Source organism: Phocoena phocoena, chromosome 3 (genome assembly GCF_963924675.1).
Source record: "Phocoena phocoena chromosome 3, mPhoPho1.1, whole genome shotgun sequence".
Taxonomy (NCBI): Eukaryota; Metazoa; Chordata; class Mammalia; order Artiodactyla; family Phocoenidae; genus Phocoena; species Phocoena phocoena.
This window is the reverse complement of record NC_089221.1, coordinates 59516047-59533641: the sequence shown is the minus strand read 5'-3', so window position 1 is coordinate 59533641 and position 17595 is coordinate 59516047. Positions and strand designations below refer to the sequence as shown.

At 37.2% G+C, this 17595-nt stretch overlaps 1 protein-coding gene across 1 annotated transcript in view; it reads left to right on the top strand.

Annotated features, from left to right (window-relative positions):
- The window catches only part of ANKRD31 (ankyrin repeat domain 31), a 129834-nt gene that overhangs the window by 110015 nt on the left and 2224 nt on the right, over nt 1-17595 (top strand). The window contains 2 exon segments of the mRNA XM_065873656.1: nt 4673-4775; nt 7453-7524. Of these exon segments, the coding sequence (XP_065729728.1) occupies nt 4673-4775; nt 7453-7524 (175 nt within the window).

Genomic DNA, 17595 nt, shown 5'->3' with positions numbered 1-17595 from the left:
CCATGTTGTTGCAGATGGCAAGTTTACATTCTTTTTTATGGCTGAGTGATATTCCATTGTACATATATACCACATCTTCTTTATCCACTCATCTCTTGATGGGCGCTTAGGTTGCTTTCATATCTTGGCAACTGTAAATAATGCTTCTATGAACATTGGGTGCATGTACCTTTTCAAATTAGTGCTTTTGGGTTTTTTTTTTCAGATATATACCCAGGACTGGAATTGCTGGATCATATGACAGTTCTATTTTTAGTTTTTTGAGAAACCTCCATACTGTTTTCCACTGTGGCTGCACCAATATACATTCCCACCAACAGCATACGAAAGGGTTCCCCTTTTTCCACAGCCTTGCCAACATTTGTTATTTGTATTCTTTTTGATGATAGCTATTCTGACAGGTGTGAGGTGATACCTCATTGTGGTTTTGATTTTCATTTTTCTGATGATTAGCAGTGTCAAACATCTTTTCATGTGACTGTTGGCCATCTGTATGTCTTCTTTGGAAAACTTTCTATTCATGTCTTCTGCCCATTCTTTGACCAGGCTGTTTGTCTTTTGATATTAAGTTGTATGAGCTGTTTATACATTTTAGATATTACCCCCTTAGTACTTGCAAATAGTTATATCATTTGCAAGTATTTCCTCCCCTTCAGTAGGTTGTGTTTTCATTTTGTCAATGGTTTCTTTCGCTGTACAAAAGCTTTTAAGTTTAAGTAGGTCCCATTTGTTTACTTTTTATTTTGTTTCCTTTGCCTTAGGAGACAGATCCAAAACAATATTGCTCTGATTTATATCAAAGCGTGTTCTGCCTATGTTTTCTTCTGGGAATTTTATGACTTCCAGTCTTACATTTAGGTCTTCAATCCATTTGGATTGGTATATGGTATGAGAAATGTTCTAATTTCATTTTTTTACATGTAGCTGTCCAGTTTTCCCAGCACCACTTATTGAAGAGACTGTCTTTTCTCCATTGTATATTCTTACCTCCTTTGTCATAGATTAATTGACCATAAGTGCATAGGTTTACTTCTGGGCTCTCTATTCTGTTCTGTTGATCTGTGTGTGTGTCTTTGTGCCCGTACTGTTTTGATTACTGTAGCTTTGTAGTATAATCTGAAGTCAGGGAGTATGATTCCTCCAGCTTTGTTCTTCTTTCTCAAGATTGTTTTGGCTATTCAGGTCTTTTGTGTTTTTATACAAATTTTTAAATTATTTGTTCTAGTTCTGTGCAAAATGCCATTGGTATTTTGATAGGGGTTGCATTGAATCTGTAGATTGCCTTGGGTAGTATGGTCATTTTAACAATATTAATTCTTCCAGTCCAACAACATGTTTTTCTTTCCATTTGTTTGCTTCATTTTCAGTTTCTTTCATCAATGTCTTACAGTTTCCCAAGTACAGGACTTTTACCTCCTTAAGTAGGTTTATTCCTAGGTATTTTATTCTTTTTGATGGAATGGTAAACAGGATTGTTTCCTTAATCTCTTTCTGATGGTTCATTCGTTTTTTTAAAAAACACATATTTATTGGAGCATAATTGCTTCACAATGCCGTGTTAGTTTCTGTTGTACAACAAAGTGAATCAGCCATATGCATACATAGTTCATTGTTAATGTATAGAAAGGCAACAATTTTCTATATATTAATTTTGTATCCTGCAGCTTTTCTGAATTCACTGATGAGCTCTGGTAGTTTTCTGGTGGTGGTTTTAGTATTTTCTATGTATAGTATCATGTCATCTGCAAACAGTGACAGTTTTACTTACATGTTTCCAATTGAGATGCCTTTTATTTCTTTTTCTTGCCTGATTGTTGTGGCTAGGACTTGCAATACTATGTGAATAAAAGTAGCAAGAATGGGCATCTTTGTCTTGTTTCTGATCTTAGAGGAAATGCTTTCAGCTTTTCACCATGAGTATGATGTTAACTATGGGTTTGTCATATGTGATCTTTATTATGTTGAGGTATATTCCCTCTGTGCCCACTTTCTGGAGTGTTTTTATTATAAATGGATGTTGAATTTGGTCAAAGCTTTTTCTGCATCTATTGAGATGATCATATGATTTTTATTCTTCAGTTTGTTAATATAGTATATCACATTGATCAATTTGCAGACATCAAAAAATCCTTGCATCCCTAGGATAAATCCCACTTGATCATGGTGTATGGTCCTCTTAATGTATTGTTGGATTCTGTTTGCTAATATTTTGTGAGGATTTTTGTGTCTATGTTTATCAGTGATATTAGCTGTAATTTTGTGAGGTTTTTTTTGTGATATCTTGTCTGGTTTTGGTATCAGTGTGATGCTGGCCTTCTAGAATGAGTTCGAAAGTGTTCCTTCCTCTGCAGTGTTTTGGAATAGTTTGAGAAGGATAGGTGTTAACTCTTCTCTAAATGTTTGGTAGAATTCACCTGTGAAGCCATCTGGTCCTTTACTTTTGTTTGTTGGGAGTTTTTAAATTACTGATTCAATTTCATTACTGGTAATTGGTCTATTCAGATTTTCTACTTCTTCCTAGTTCAGTGTGGGGAGATTGTACATTTCTAAGAATTTGTCCATTTCTTCTACATTGTCCATTTTATTGGCATGTAATTGTTTGTAGTCTCTTAAGATCCTTGGTATTTCTGTGGTGTTGGTTGTAACTTTTCCTTTTCATTTCTGATTTTATTGACTTGGGCCCTCTCCCTTTTTTTCTTGATAAGTCTGACTAAAGGTTTATCCGTTTTATCTTTTCAGAGAACCAGATTTTAGTTTCATTGACTTTTTCTATTTTTTAGTCTCTGTGTCATTTATTTCTGCTCTAATCCTTATGATTTCTTTCCATCTACAAACTTTAGGTTTTGTTTGTTCTTCTTTCTCTAGTTTCTTTAGATGTAAGATTAGGTCATTTATTTGAGATTTTTTCTTGTTTCCTGAGGTAAGCTTGTGTCACTATAAACTTCCCTGTTACAACTGCTTTTGCTGCATCCCATAGATTTTGGATCATCATGATTTTGTTTTCATGTGTCTCTAGGTATTTTTTTTTTCTTCTTTGCTTTCTTCAGTGAACTGTTGGTTGTTTAGTAGCATATTGTTTAGCCTCCACGTGTTTGTGAGGATGTTTTGCAGTTTTTTTTTCTTGTAGTTGATTTCTAGTCACATAGTGTTGTGGTTGGAAAAGATGCTTGATATGATTTTAGTCTTCTTAAATTTATTGAGATTTGTTTTGTTGTCTAGTATGTGATCTATCCTGGAAAATGTTCCATGTGCACTTGAAAAGAATGTATATTCTGCTGTTTTTGGATGAATGTTCAAAATCCACTGTTGTTAACTGTTAGTTGTTTGGAGAAATGACAGGTGGCATTCAGTGGCCTCACCGCTCTTTCTCCCTGGCAAGTGAGGAGGGTTTAGCATACTGAGTAGGCCAGGTCTGTTCCATTAACATTACCAAGCTTTGTTTAGTCATAGGATTGAGCTACAAGTCTGCTTAACCATTCTGTATTCCTTAGGCCTTCCTCGCTCTGTTCAGTAACAAGCATTTCCTGAGCACTCAGGATGTGCTAGACAGCATGCCAAAAGTATATATTATCATATATATTATCTCCTTTACCCCTCCCAACTTAAAAATCTGGAGATACTCATTTAACAGATGCACAAACTCAGGCTCAGAGGATTTAAGAATTTTGCTGAAGAGCTGGGACTCAAGAGCTTTTTCTTAGTATTGTCAGGCACTATATGAAGAGCTAGAGAATAAAAATTAATATTATACAGATCCTTCTTCAAGGAGCCTATAGTTTAATGGAAACGGACACATTAATACATAATTTCCTTTAAGTGGGATAAGTGCCTTGACAGAAATATGAGCACAGACTTTATGGGATCCTAGAGGAGGGTCATTACTTGAGCTTAGCAGTTATAGGAAGGCATCCTGGAGGAAGGGATGTCCAAGTTAAGACTTGCTGGTTTAACCATAGTGAACCTAGCTTCTTGGAGTATACTATTAGACTGCTCTAGAACTAGGTCCGGAGGACGCAAAGACCCTTGGACTCAGAACATTTCTGGCAGGTGTTTGCCAGTCTACCTCAGTCCAGCCCATTTGTATGTACATATTTCTAAGCTCTGACCTTTTGGGCTGATAAACAATAACTAAGTTCAAAAACAAACCAAGAAAAACAAAAAAACTTTGATGTATAGACCTAAAATGCAGTTAATCTAACCAGCTGTGTATCTGATTTCTAGAAAAGTACCATTTTACTTTTATGACTTAATTTTATTAATGCAACATTAATTTTTTAAAGTTATAAAGTAGCAGGTGCTGGATTAATATTTGTTGAATAAGTGAACATATGAGAGAATTAATGATACATATCAGGGATCAGCAATTTTTTCTGTAAAGGGCCAGATAATACATATTTCAGGCTTTGTGAGCATATGGTCTCTGTCAAAACTACTCCATCCTGTTGTAGCATAAAAGCAGCCATAGATGTTAAGTAAATGAATGGGTATCACTGTGTTCTAGTAAAACTTTATTTACAAAAAAGATGGCAGCCCAGATTTGGCTGTGGGCTAGTTTGCCAGTACATAATGTACAACAATCAATACTTTACTGGAGTTACAATTTGCAGGAGAAAGGTGTATTTGCTTCTTATAAAATATATGATTTTGAAGTTCTGTGTTTAATTATGTGCAGGTAACATACCGGGGGAAGGAACTTTTAAAGTATATTTCTGAGGAATTACCCTTGCCTCCAGACCCAAACTTGGTACCTCAGCAACATCAACCTTGTCTTCCAGGTATGTGCAGACCAACACCTGTTTCTTAGTTGTGGGGAAAACACACCCACATCTGCTGATAAGACATTGCACTTGTCTTTTTTTTTTTTTCCATTCAGGTTAAATTCACATGATATTCAAATAAACATTTTAAAGTGAACAATTCAGTGGCATTTAGTACATTGACAGTGTTTTACAACCACCAGCTCTGTGTAGTTCCAAAACAGTTTCATCACCCCAAAAAGGAACCCATACCCATTCAGCAGTTACTTCCCATTCAGCAGTTACTTCCCATTCCCCACTCTCTCCAGTCCCTGGAAACTACCAGTCTGCTTCCTGTCTGCATGGATTTGCCTAGTCTGAATATTATATAAATGGAATCCTTCAATATATGACCTTTTGTGTATGGCACCTTTCACTTAGCATAATGCTTTTAAGGATTATCTACATTGTAATAGTACTTCGTTCCTTTTTATGGCTTCCATTACATATATATATAAACCACAGTTTACTTATTTATTCATCCTTTGATGGACATTTGGGTTTCCACTTTCTGGCTGTTGGACATAGTGCTGCTATTAACAGTATATACATATATTTGTTTGGATACCTGTTTTCAGTTCTTTTGGGTGTATACTGAGGAGTGGAATTGCTATATTAGTTATTATATGTTTAACTTTTGAGGGAACAGCCATTACTGTTTTCCACAGCAACTGAATCATTTTACATTCCTATCAGCAATGTACAAGGGTTCCAGTTTCCCCACATCTCCACCAAAACTTGTTATTTTCTGTTTGTTTGTTTACAGCACTCCGTTTAAACACCGTTTAACTTAAATTCTAGAAGAATGACACCTTCTCTCACAATTCCTTTCTCTGAATCTGTGATGTGCTTACTTTAGGCAGATTTTTTTTAAGTGTCATGTAAAAGGGAAAAATGGTATTTTTTTCCTTCCTGCAGGCATGATTTGGTTAGTTTTCCATATTTTCTAAAAATAGATCCTAGATATTAGAATTAAGTCTTTGCTTGTTAGGGTATACTAATAAACCTTCAGAAAACTGAAGAGAATGTGGTCTTCACCAGTCAGCAGCCGATTTTGAAGTTATTGGAAAGGGCGGTACACATTTATGAAAAGCAGACATAGTTATATCACCCTTCTCTGTTGCAGTGCACCCTCTTTTTCCCCCAGTTACCCTGTCTTAGACCAGTTGGGGACAATATATGAGGACAGGAGGTACAAAACAAAAAATGATAATTCTGTGACAACCAGAGTCAAGAACCAAACAGGATTACTATCACAAGCCTCTAACCAGGGGTTTCCCAGGGTTACTCCTTTCCTTACAACAAATCCCAATAGTTCAAAGTACTTTCCTAAGTTTATACTGAATTCACTCTAACCTTTGTCTCAAAAACTGGCTTCAGAATAAGATGCATTTTCCCCTGTTTTCTAAGGATAGCCTCAAAAGTATTTTTCATCATTTTGGGGAAACACATAAAATAAAACAATTGTGGGGAAGTTAAAGAGCTTATGAAACTGGAAGGAGTTGTAGTAATTCATGGTCTTTGGTTCCTTACCTGATCTAATCTTAGAGATAGGCCAAGGAACCTGAGTTTTTAGGAGTGATTCTTACGCAGCCAGCCTGACTGTTGACTTTGAATGACTAGTAGTATCTGATTTCTTATGCAGGTAATAATTTGAAAATTCTTAATATTCAGCCCTTCACTTTGATTCCAAAGCACACCCACTTTTGTGCTTGTACACTCAAGCCCTCTGTCTCTCTGTCTCTCTTGTCCTTCTCGTCTCTCTGTCTCGTGCACGTGCGCACACACACACTTGAAGGAAAGTCAAGCAAACCCTTTCTCCTAGTTTCTATCCTTAAGAGTCAAAGCAGAAATATAGGTTCTTCCTCATATCAGAAAGCATATCTGCTCCTCAGATTTTCTAGCTCCAGGCACGTATTTCCAGCCCCAGCCATGCGTCTTCTTCCTCAGAGGGCTCACAGTTCCTCTGCTAAATGAGCATGAAATAAAAAATGGGTTCTGAATTGCTGCTTCTGTTGCCTGCAGTATAAACAGTTTCTTGTTACTAATTTCTGTCCAGAAATCCTGAATTTTCTTTCCTTTAGATATTTCCGAAAATGTTAGTGCTAATTTGAGAACTGTGGAGGCGCCAGTATGCCAACCAGCATCTTGCTACCTTGATCTGGACCTAGGAATCTATAGACAGGTCCCTGCAGGCATCCGTAGGCTGCTGTTGAAGTTTTGTTTGAGCATCTTTGATTTAGGATTCTTTTGTACCTGGTTTTGTGGTACCTGACAGAAATCCAAAGACCTGGTAAGTTAGAAAAATGTAAAGTCTCTAACTTTATTACAAGCAAAGCATTCTGGAGAGAATCTTTTCCCCTCTTCCGCATATCAAAATGTGGTAATGGAAGTTGTGGCTCTGACATCATAGAGACCATAAAGTCTAAAGGAAAAACATGTCCACATGGATTTAATTAGCCTACTTCAGATCATGAACATATCTGTTCTCTTATGCTTTTTGATGATCACACTCTTCAGAATACTGTTTTTTGGAAATAGTGGACTAGGAAGAGATATTTACATTTCCCATAACTGGGATGACCATGTATCCCCATTTGACTGGGGCAGTCCCTAATCCAGCAAAATTATTAGTACCACTCCCTTTCACTTTCAGACATGCCTTGTTTAGATGACCTAGTACAGGAACCAAGCAAATAACTGTTGGAAAAAATGAAATTTGGACAAGGTGAAAAAAAGAGAAAGAGAGAAACTTTCAGTTTTATTTAAGTTTTTAAGTGTAGTTTCTAGCATACTACTGTGTAAATAGATGGTTAAATCTTATGTATATCACTCTATATTATAAATAATTGCTGGTTACCTAATCTTAACCCCCGATAGACTGAGAAGATCTTTGAGTTCAGAGAGATTTTTGTGGGCTCTTGCTTCCTATTATATTCCCAATGCCTGGCATATAGTAGCTTCCAAGTAAAATGTTCATTGAATAAATGAATGAGTGAATGGAAACATGAACATGATCCAAAGGACTGCTTATTTTAAAACTGAATTAACTTACAGTTGACGGTCCTCATAGGTGGACATTCCTAGATCTCACAGGCTATAACAGAATTTGTGGTGAAGAATTCAACAAATGGTAAATGGGATTTTGGTTAGCTAATACTATCTCCTTTATCTGAATTAATCTCCCTTATCTGAATTTTCTGTCTAACTGTGAGGTATAAGAGTGATGGCCCTTCAGGCTTAATTTCCAAAATATACAAACAGCTCATACAACTCAACAACAAAAAAACAAACAACCCAATCAAAAAATGGGCAGAGACCTAAATAGACATTTCACCAAAGAAGACATACTGATGGCCAATAGGCACATGAAAAGATGCTCAACGTCGCTAATTATTAGAGAAATGCAAATCAAAACCACAATGAAGTATCACCTCACACCTGTCAGAATGACCATCATTAAAAAGTTTACAAATAACAAATGCTGGAGAGGTGTGGGAAAAAGGGAACCCTCCTACACTGTTGGTGAGAATGTAAATTGGTGCAGCCACTATGGAGAACAGTATGGAGATTCCTTAAAAAACTAAAAATAGAGTTGCCATATGATCCAGCAATCCCACTCCTGGGCATACATCTGGACAAAGCTATAATCCGAAAAGATACATGCACCCCTATGTTCACAGCAGCACTATTTACAATAGCCAAGACATGGAAGCAACCTAAATGTCCATCGGCAACAGATAAATGGATAAAGAAGATGTAGTATATATACACAATTACTACTCAGCCATAAAAAAGAATGAAATAATGCCATTTGCGGCAACATGAATCGACCTAGAGATTATCATACTAAGTGAAGTAAGTCAGAAAGAGAAAGACATGTGCCACCTGATATCACTTATATGTAGAATCTAAAATATGACACAGATGAACTTATTTGTGAAACAGAAACAGACAGGGAACAAACTTATGGTTACCAAAGGGGAAAGGGGGTGGTGGGGGAGGGATGAATTAGGAGTTTGGGACTAGCAGATACAAACTGCTATATGTAAAATAGATAAACAACAAGGTCCTACTGTATAGCATGGGGAACTATATTCAGTATCCTTTAATAAACCATAATGGAAAAGAAGATGATAAAGAATATATATATGTATAACTGAATCACTTTGCTGTATACCAGAAACTAACACAACATTGTAAATCAACTATACTTCAAAAAAAAAGAAAAAAGAATGATGGCCCTCCACATTTTTCTCAACCAGAAATTTCAGAGAACTATTTCTCCTTTCCCCTCATCCAGTTTACTTCTACATATCATTTTGGATTCATGGTGTCAAGAAAATCATGAGTCATGAAGATAAGTGATAAAATGACTTGCTTCAGTAAGTCAGAGATAATGGAAGAGCTTTTTATTTATTTGAGTTCTACACAAAAACTAGTTAACTTGGCAACTTGAGGCAATGTATTGATAGACTCCAGGATGTTAAAATGTGGTATATTAACACATTCGAGGATATATGTTGTTTGTAATGAAAGATTGTAAACATACCAATGCTAATCTTTAAAAATGAAGTTCTGTTCATGAAATGTTGATGAAATCCCTGAAGTATCTGTCTCTAAAGTCCTTTATAAGCTTTAAAATGGAGTGAGTCTATGATGCATTTTCCCTTAAAATTTCACAGCTTCGTCCCAAGCCTCTCTCCCCTTTGCCTACTTGGCTGTAGTTCCTCCTTTGTGTTATTGAGGGAATCTTCATCAATATTTCAGTATATATTGGAATGGGAAAAATGAACATTCCGAAAACTTCTATTACATAATGTGAACATTATGTATAAAAATATTGACATATTTTTCACAAAGTTCTTTAGAAAAACATTCTGTTAATATAGATCACATTTCATTATTTACCTGGAAAGCCAGTTTTATATATTTATGTCCCCTGTCACCATAGTACCAAGACACTCAAAACACATGAAGCTGAATGTATTCATCTAAGCAAAGCAAACAAACAAAAAAGAGTATCTCCTGAGGCCTTTCTTTTCCCAGGCTATCATTTAATGCACACTGATTATATAATTTATAATTTTCTCTCAGGAAGATCTAACATCACTTGTTCATTTGAAATAGAATATGCTTTTTCAGGAAAAAAATAGACTTTTTTTGTTTTTAATGAAAACAGTCTTTGACCTACTTATAATCTGTTGTGAATAAATGACTTTAAAGAAAGAGTTTTCTTCATTTCAGTGCTGTTATTGTGCTTCATTTCTCTGTAAAAGTATATGTAATAGAACACAAACATTCACAGGTGCTTCTGTTTTATGTAGTTAAGAACTTCTTAAACAGCCAAGGAAGATGGGTGCCTGATAACAGAGCACGGGGTGTTTATTTCAGCTCCTGTTTAAACTCCTGATCCTTTTTCATTATTTTAATCGTATTTTTTTTCATCCTGGTATTTTATATCTACTGATAGGGGAGGAAAGAGAAGAAAACAAATTACCTGTTGAGCATTTGCCATGTGCCAGACCCCCTGCCAGGTTCTTTACATACATTAGGACATTTAGGAGCTTCTTTTTAGTAGAACTCCAAGGTTCACGTCTGTACGACAGAGACACAGAAAACCTGAACACTTTACATATAAAATCAAGTATCTCAAATCCAATTCAGCTTAAAGAACCACCTATTAATTTCAATTTTCCCCCGAACAATGAGGGCCTAAATAGTTTTAAACTTCTAAGTATAATAATCAAGCCTGTTTCTTGATTCCAGTACAGTTCCACAGATGGCTTTTGATATTATCCATGTAAATCTGTGCAAAATTATTAATTTAGTTTTAGATATCCAATCATGTAATACTCTATCACCATAGTTATCCTTTAGGATCCTTCATTTATCAGAAGACACTGAACTTTATTTTTTTTTCTTTGGCTGCATTGGGTCTTCGTTGCTGTGCATGGGCTTTCTCTAGTTGCAGCGAGCGGGGGCTACTCTTCATTGCGTTGCGCGGGCTTCTATTGCAGTGGCTTCTTTTGTTGCGGAGCATGGGCTCTAGGCACGCAGGCTTCAGTAGTTGTGGTGTGTGGGCTCAGTAGTTGAGGCTCGTGGGCTCTAGAGCACAGGCTCAATAGTTGTGGCACATGGGCTTAGTTGCTCTGTGGCATGTGGGATCTTCCTGGACCAGGGCTTGAACCCGTGTCCCCTGCATTGGCAGGTGGATTCTTAACCACTGCGCCACCAGGAAAGTCCCTGAACTTTGTATTTAAATAGCCATAGTAGAATTTTTCCCCCATCATAACTAGAGCAGATGTAGTTTTACAATTCATTAAAATTATTCATAATCATTTTGCCTTCGATTGGAATTATATTTCTGGTTCAGGATGAGAATGTATACATAAGTATGTTCATTTTCATTTGTAACTAGAGCAAGTGATGTTTCATTCCATAATCGTAATGAAGTTTAGAATGCTTAGTTTGTAAGCACAAGTTCTGGAAGTCTGAGTTCAATAATTTTCAAGTTAGAAGTGAACCTAATAGATCAGCTAGTCTTGAACCTGTTTTACAGATGATGAAACTGAGAACCAGAGGAGTAAGATGGGTTAGGGATGTGTCAGAAGTGAACCATCAGTTAAAATAATGAATCTGATTATTTTTGCTTTTGATATATTAAGGGAATTTTTTTCAAAAACAGAGGAAAAGAAACAAAATTGAGTTATTTGTAGTGAGGTGGATGGACCTAGAGACTGTCATACAGAGTGAAGTAAGTCAGAAAGAGAAAAACAAATACCGTATGCTAACACATATGTATGGAATCTAAAAAAAAAAAATGGTTCCGAAGAACCTAGGGGCAGGACAGGAATAAAGACGCAGACGTAAGGAATGGACTTGAGGACACAGGGAAGGGGAAGGGGAAGCTGGGGCGAAGCGAGAGAGTGGCATGGACATATATACACTACCAAATGTAAAATAGATAGCTAGTGGGAAGCAGCTGCATAGCACAGGGAGATCAGCCTGGTGCTTTGTTTCCACCTAGAGGGGTGGGATAGGGAGGGTGGGAGGGAGGAAGATGCAAGAGGGAGGAGATATGGGGATATATGTATACTGATTCACTTTGTTATACAGCAGAAACTAACACACCATTTTAAAGCAATTATGCTCCAATAAAGATGTTTAAAAAAAATTCATCAGCCTTACATAATTGTGTATTATCATATGTAGTATTTGTATTGTGTATTGTTTTTTAAGTGTCAATGTTCATTTGGATTTATCTACATATTTACTACTTTATTTGCTCTCCATTCTATTTCACTTCTCAAACTTTCCATCTAGGACAAGTTTCCTTCCTGTGTTATATCCTTTAGAATTTCCTTCATTCATAAACCCTCTCTACTTTGTCTAAAAATTATTTTATCTCACATTATTTATTGCATTTTTCAGTGGTCATTGAAATCTGGTATAAAAGACGTTTTCATGACATACATTAAAGGTTCTCTTTTACTGTAAAAAAAAAAAAAACCCAAGAAAACAGAGGAAAAAGAACAGTAAAAGTTAAATTATTTTTAACCTAACTAGTATGTCATTTTGAAGTGCCAGTTTTGGGCACTGAATAACATGAATAGTTGCATGAGCCATTCTTTTGACTACTAAAGAATCTATCAATTCAGTTTAAGCAGACTTGTGCAGAATATCTAAAGTCTGGTGATATTACTTGAGGGAGATTTATTTCTCCCTACCTTGTCCATAAGCAGAATGGTTCCTTAGTTCCTTTGCTGTGCATTTCCTGTTGGGGCTTAGGGACAAGAAAAGACAAATGTCCGATTAAATGGCCATCTTCGTAGTTGTACTGGGCTGCTAAATGTGCTACTGTTTAGAAATTTTATTTATAGATCTCAGAGGGCACTGACTTTGCCTAGGGAATCTACCCCAAGTAAAAGTGAAAATTAAAGGGAGAAGGGCTCCTACCTTCTAATGGGGTGAATTGGTGGTTTTCACAGTTCTGATGGAAAAATTCTTTGTCACAAAGCTACAAGTAGATGTCCTCAGTTATCATTGCAAAGAAGATGGTAATTATTTGACCAAATAACAGATTAAGTTACTATCTCTCAGGGTTCTAATTTCTCTTTACCTCATTCACAAAAATTCTTTCAGTGACAGAACTTCTTTTTTAAATCCTCCTATTCCTCTTTGTTTCTTTGAGGCTCCAGAGCCACAGGTGTCTGGCCCCTTAAGCAGAACTGAACTTCCGAGCACTAGTCCACTTAATCCTCCCCACAGTGAGGACTGGGAAAAATGAATAGTTGATATTGTCAGACTGCTTAAGACTGTGTGTGTGTTTGCTCCTGGTATTACAGTGCCGTACCTGTCGGTTCATGTTGCTGCTGCAGATCACAACAGCTTAGTTTTTCTAAGATCTTTCCATGGAACAGTAACAATTTACTAATGGACCCAAAGTAAAATCATTTCCTATAAAGTATATTAAATGTAAACGTTTTACATCCAATATCTGAATCTTGCTGCTTCATTCCCTCTTAGCCACCTACCTCCAACATGACTGTCAGGGCTAGAGTGGAAGCAAAACTCCAGTGTTTGGGAGCTTCCCATTTGGAAACAGGTCTTTTAAGTGTGTGCTTCCTGCAGTCCCTTTATTTGTTGCTATGCTAACTGGCTGAAAGCTTGGTGGGAGTAGTAAGCATTGTAGTAAGAGTATAGACTGCATTGGTGAGGAAACTTTAGTTCACTGTTCTTTTATATTTAAGTGCCTGTATTTTGTGCAACCTATTAAGTTCCTATTAAGTAACAGTTTATTGAGTACTATAAATGAATTATTAAATTAAAAAAATCTAAATCTCAGTTTCCTAACTACTTGGATTCTTTCCCTTTCTTGTCTCACATGGTTGTACAAGGATTAAAGTATTGAAAAGTGATGGACAAATGTGTGATATGACTATTAGAGCACAGAAACAAACTATAGAAGGATATGATATACCCTAGGTTGTTAGCGTTGGTTACCTGGGTAGCAGGGGAGTTGGGGCAGGGAGAGGATTGCAGGAAAACCATACCTTCGGGCCAAATTTAGAGTATATACAACAAAGTAAAACACTGAAAATAGTTCTAAAAGCCCTGAAAGCAGGAGACATGCAGAGTGAGCCCAGACTAGGGCCCACAGAAGAGAATCTCAGTTCTAGAACTGTGTTCTCAGCCGCTATAGTAACAGGTTATTACTTATTTCTCAGAAGATTGATAATACAAACCACAATATATTTTTACTTATTTTAAGTAGCTGTAGTACACTGCATGTATGTTTAATTTTTTATGAAAAGAAAAAGCAAAGCGTTTTTAAAATATTACATACTGGCATTGATGCTTTCAGGTATGCTTTCCATATGTAGACATGGAGAAAAGGTTTACTCAACTTCAAAAAAGGAAGAAAAGCTAGTGAAGTTCTTTGTCTTTAACTTTCCTGAATGTTATTTGCCTGGAATGATTCAAATAATTTTGAAACTTGTACTATTATGTAATAAGATAACGTAGCAATTGTATAGTTACTTAACACAATTCAAACTGGGATCATAAATTTGAAATCAGTTTGCTGTATTCTTACATTTTCTTATATGAGGATTACCCTGTTTAGCTCAGTTTTCTGTGTGAATGTGTTTCTTGTTTTGTTGCCCACCCCATCCCAATATTACTGGGAATTGTGGATAACAACAAAGAAATCTGGAAGCTAGAAGTTGTGGTCAGCCAAAGGTGCCATATCCTGGTATCATGGGCTGGAATGAAGCGGGTGGGAATGCAGTGGCAGATGGAGTTCAGAGGTATCTGTTGCGGAAGAGGTGGTAGAGGAGAAAGAAAAGGCAGCAGAAGATGAGAGGTAAAGGAGATGAGAACAGGTGTTTTGTAAGGAATGGTCTTTGTTTCTTCCAGTCTGATCATTATGGAAAAGAGGCTATTCTGTGAGAAACTGGGGGATGGTCTCAATACTGAGTTTTGTGGTGTGATATGTATGTTCCCAGAATTTCATGTCCATGGGCTTACCCAGGAAGTGGCACCTTCTGTTACCACAGAGCCACTTGCAGTTTTCCTAAAGTCCTGCAGATTACAGGAAAGTCAGGAGTGTATTATGCTGACAGTGAAATTAAGTGGATCTGGGGGTGGCATTTTGGCTGCCATGATCTCTGTTCCTTTGAAAGAGAAGCCATGTGAATAGCCACTAGACAGAATATCAACCAAATAACTTCTGTGGATATATCATGGCTAACCTGTTGAGAAAGTTATAAATCAAGGCCATCACACCCTACTGACTTTAGTGATAAAGTCAGCCCTGCTTAAAAAAAAGAAGGTGGGCCTAAAATGGTCCCTTTATCTTAATTTATTACAGCACGTAAGGGAGAGAGAGAGCCAGATCAACTCCAAGCAAAGCTAGTTTAGAGTGCAAAGCCGTATTGAATAACACTTTACAATTTTACAGAAAACTTTCACATAGGTGTTATTTTCTCATTTGACAAAGGTGAATGATGGGAATGGTAAGACAAAAGGAAAAAAAGGTTTAACACTAGCATTACTTTATTGAAAACTCCAAACTCCACTTCTGTGGGTTAATAGGTTAACAGATGTCCATCTGAAAATGCTGTTTTTCAAACACTTTTGTTATGTCATCTCAGCATCCCAAGTTTGGGCCACTCTGTTTCCAGCATGTCAATTGGGAAGATGGGCAGGTTGCTTCCTGTGGAGCTACTGCTTATCATTCTGCACTTTTGTTTGTGACCTTCTCTATGTGAGCCCTATGGTGATAATTTCTGGTTACAAACAAGATGAAGCTATTCAGGTGCTCTTGGCCATCTCTTACAAGTGCCCACGTTTGGGTCTGTGACTTTTAAGGCAAGGCCCATTCACTGGAAAGAGAATAGGGTTTTTGTGCATACAGGCCCATCCTTGCTCTGATGAAACTAAGCTAATATTAGCAAAATTAATTTAAATTAATATTTAAAGCCTTATTTCCATGGGCTTTTCCTGAAGGATGAATGCTCTCCACTCCCAACTTTTGTGAGGTACCTTGCTTCAGATAGTCTATAAAACAAACCTGCTAATGAGGGGATTATTTTGTTTACATATGGACCATGTGTAAAACAGTTTAAATTCTTTGGGTTGTAAGTAACAGTTTAAAACCCAAATCAGACTGGCTTACACCCCCCATAAAAAGGAATTTTATTGACTCATGTACATGAAAGACCAGGAGTAGGTTCTTCAGGCTTAAGCCAGTGTTCACAGAGCATGACTGAGCACCCAGTTTTTCTTGCTTTCCATTTCTCAGCTCCATGGTAGCAGCCTCTCCTCTCATCATCCCAGAGCTACATGCTTCCAGATTCAAGTCCAGAGGGAAAGAATTTGGATGTGACTCTTTCCCAGAAGGCGAAACAAAGATCTCATTGCATGTAACTTCACTCCGAATGGGTCGTGTTCTTACCCTGAATCAATGCCTGTTCACTGATTGGCCCAGATCTAAACAAATCAGGAGATGAATGTTGGAAGGAAGAGATATTGAATTATATCCCCTGAACTGAGCAAGAACTTTCAGACCAAAAAACTAAGCAGGCAACTCCATAAAGGGTAATTGTGAAGTTTATTGTGGGTAACTTACATACGGGTAGGAAGGATCAGGAAGAGATGATCCAGAAGCATTCATAGCCCTACTCTGCCTCTGAAAAGGGTAAGGAAGATTTAAAGGGACCAAAGCTAAAAATAGAATCTGACTACTTGGGAGAAGTGTGGTTGGTCCACACTGACAGGAACCCCTGTTTTTCCTCCCTGCCCTTCCCTGAGGGGTCTCATGACTGTTAACTACCTGCGTCAGCAAAAGGCATACTTCCAGTTTTCATATCAGTTGAAGACAAGGATAAGCTGATAGAGAACTATTAACTATCTGCGTCAGCAAAGGCATTCTTCCAGTTTTCATATCAGATGAAGACAAAGGTAAAAGCTGGCTTGGGTGCATTCCTTGTGAGTAGGCTAAAGTACAGTCATGCAGAAAGGGAAGGGATAGGACTGCAGACCTAAGATGGAGCTGACAAAATGGAGTCAGTGTGGTTCAGCCACACAGTTGAGAACAATTCCACCAGAAGCACATGGACCAAGTGTGGGGAAAGGGATGGTCCTCCAGAGGCAAATTAGGGTGGGATCACCATTAGAAGGATAAATGGGTACTTTATCAGGAGCACCAGATATCCATGCAGATGTGTAACTATGTAAACATTTGTACTGCTTAGAATTATGAACAAAGCACTTGGACTATACATACGTCTATCTGAAACTGTCTGGCTGAGGTCACACAGATAGCATGTTGGTGCTAACCTTGGAATAAGATTCAACTAGTTGAATGATGTATAGCTCATATAGCCAGTCTCCAAGAAAGGAACCTATGAGACTGTCAGGGAGCTTAAAGAAGCCAGTTTTAGTATCATTGGCTCTTAAACTGGCAGAGCTAAAAGGGACCCTGCTGATCATCAACTCTCTCACCTCTCAGAGGAGATGGAAATCTAGATAAGCCCATATAACTTGCTTGAGATCACAACCAAGTTTGTGTGACCTAGAAAATTGATCATCCATCTTCCAGCCTAACACTCTTTTTAGTAATAACTACCTGCTATAATAATAGCAGCTACTATTTATTGAGTGGTTGCTCTGTATTAGGCAGTAGACAGGCATTTCACATGCAGTATCTCATTTAATCTTTACAACTGTTTTATTCTCAATTTATTGGAAATTGAGGCACAGAGGGGCTTTGTATAACTACCTTCAGAAGCTT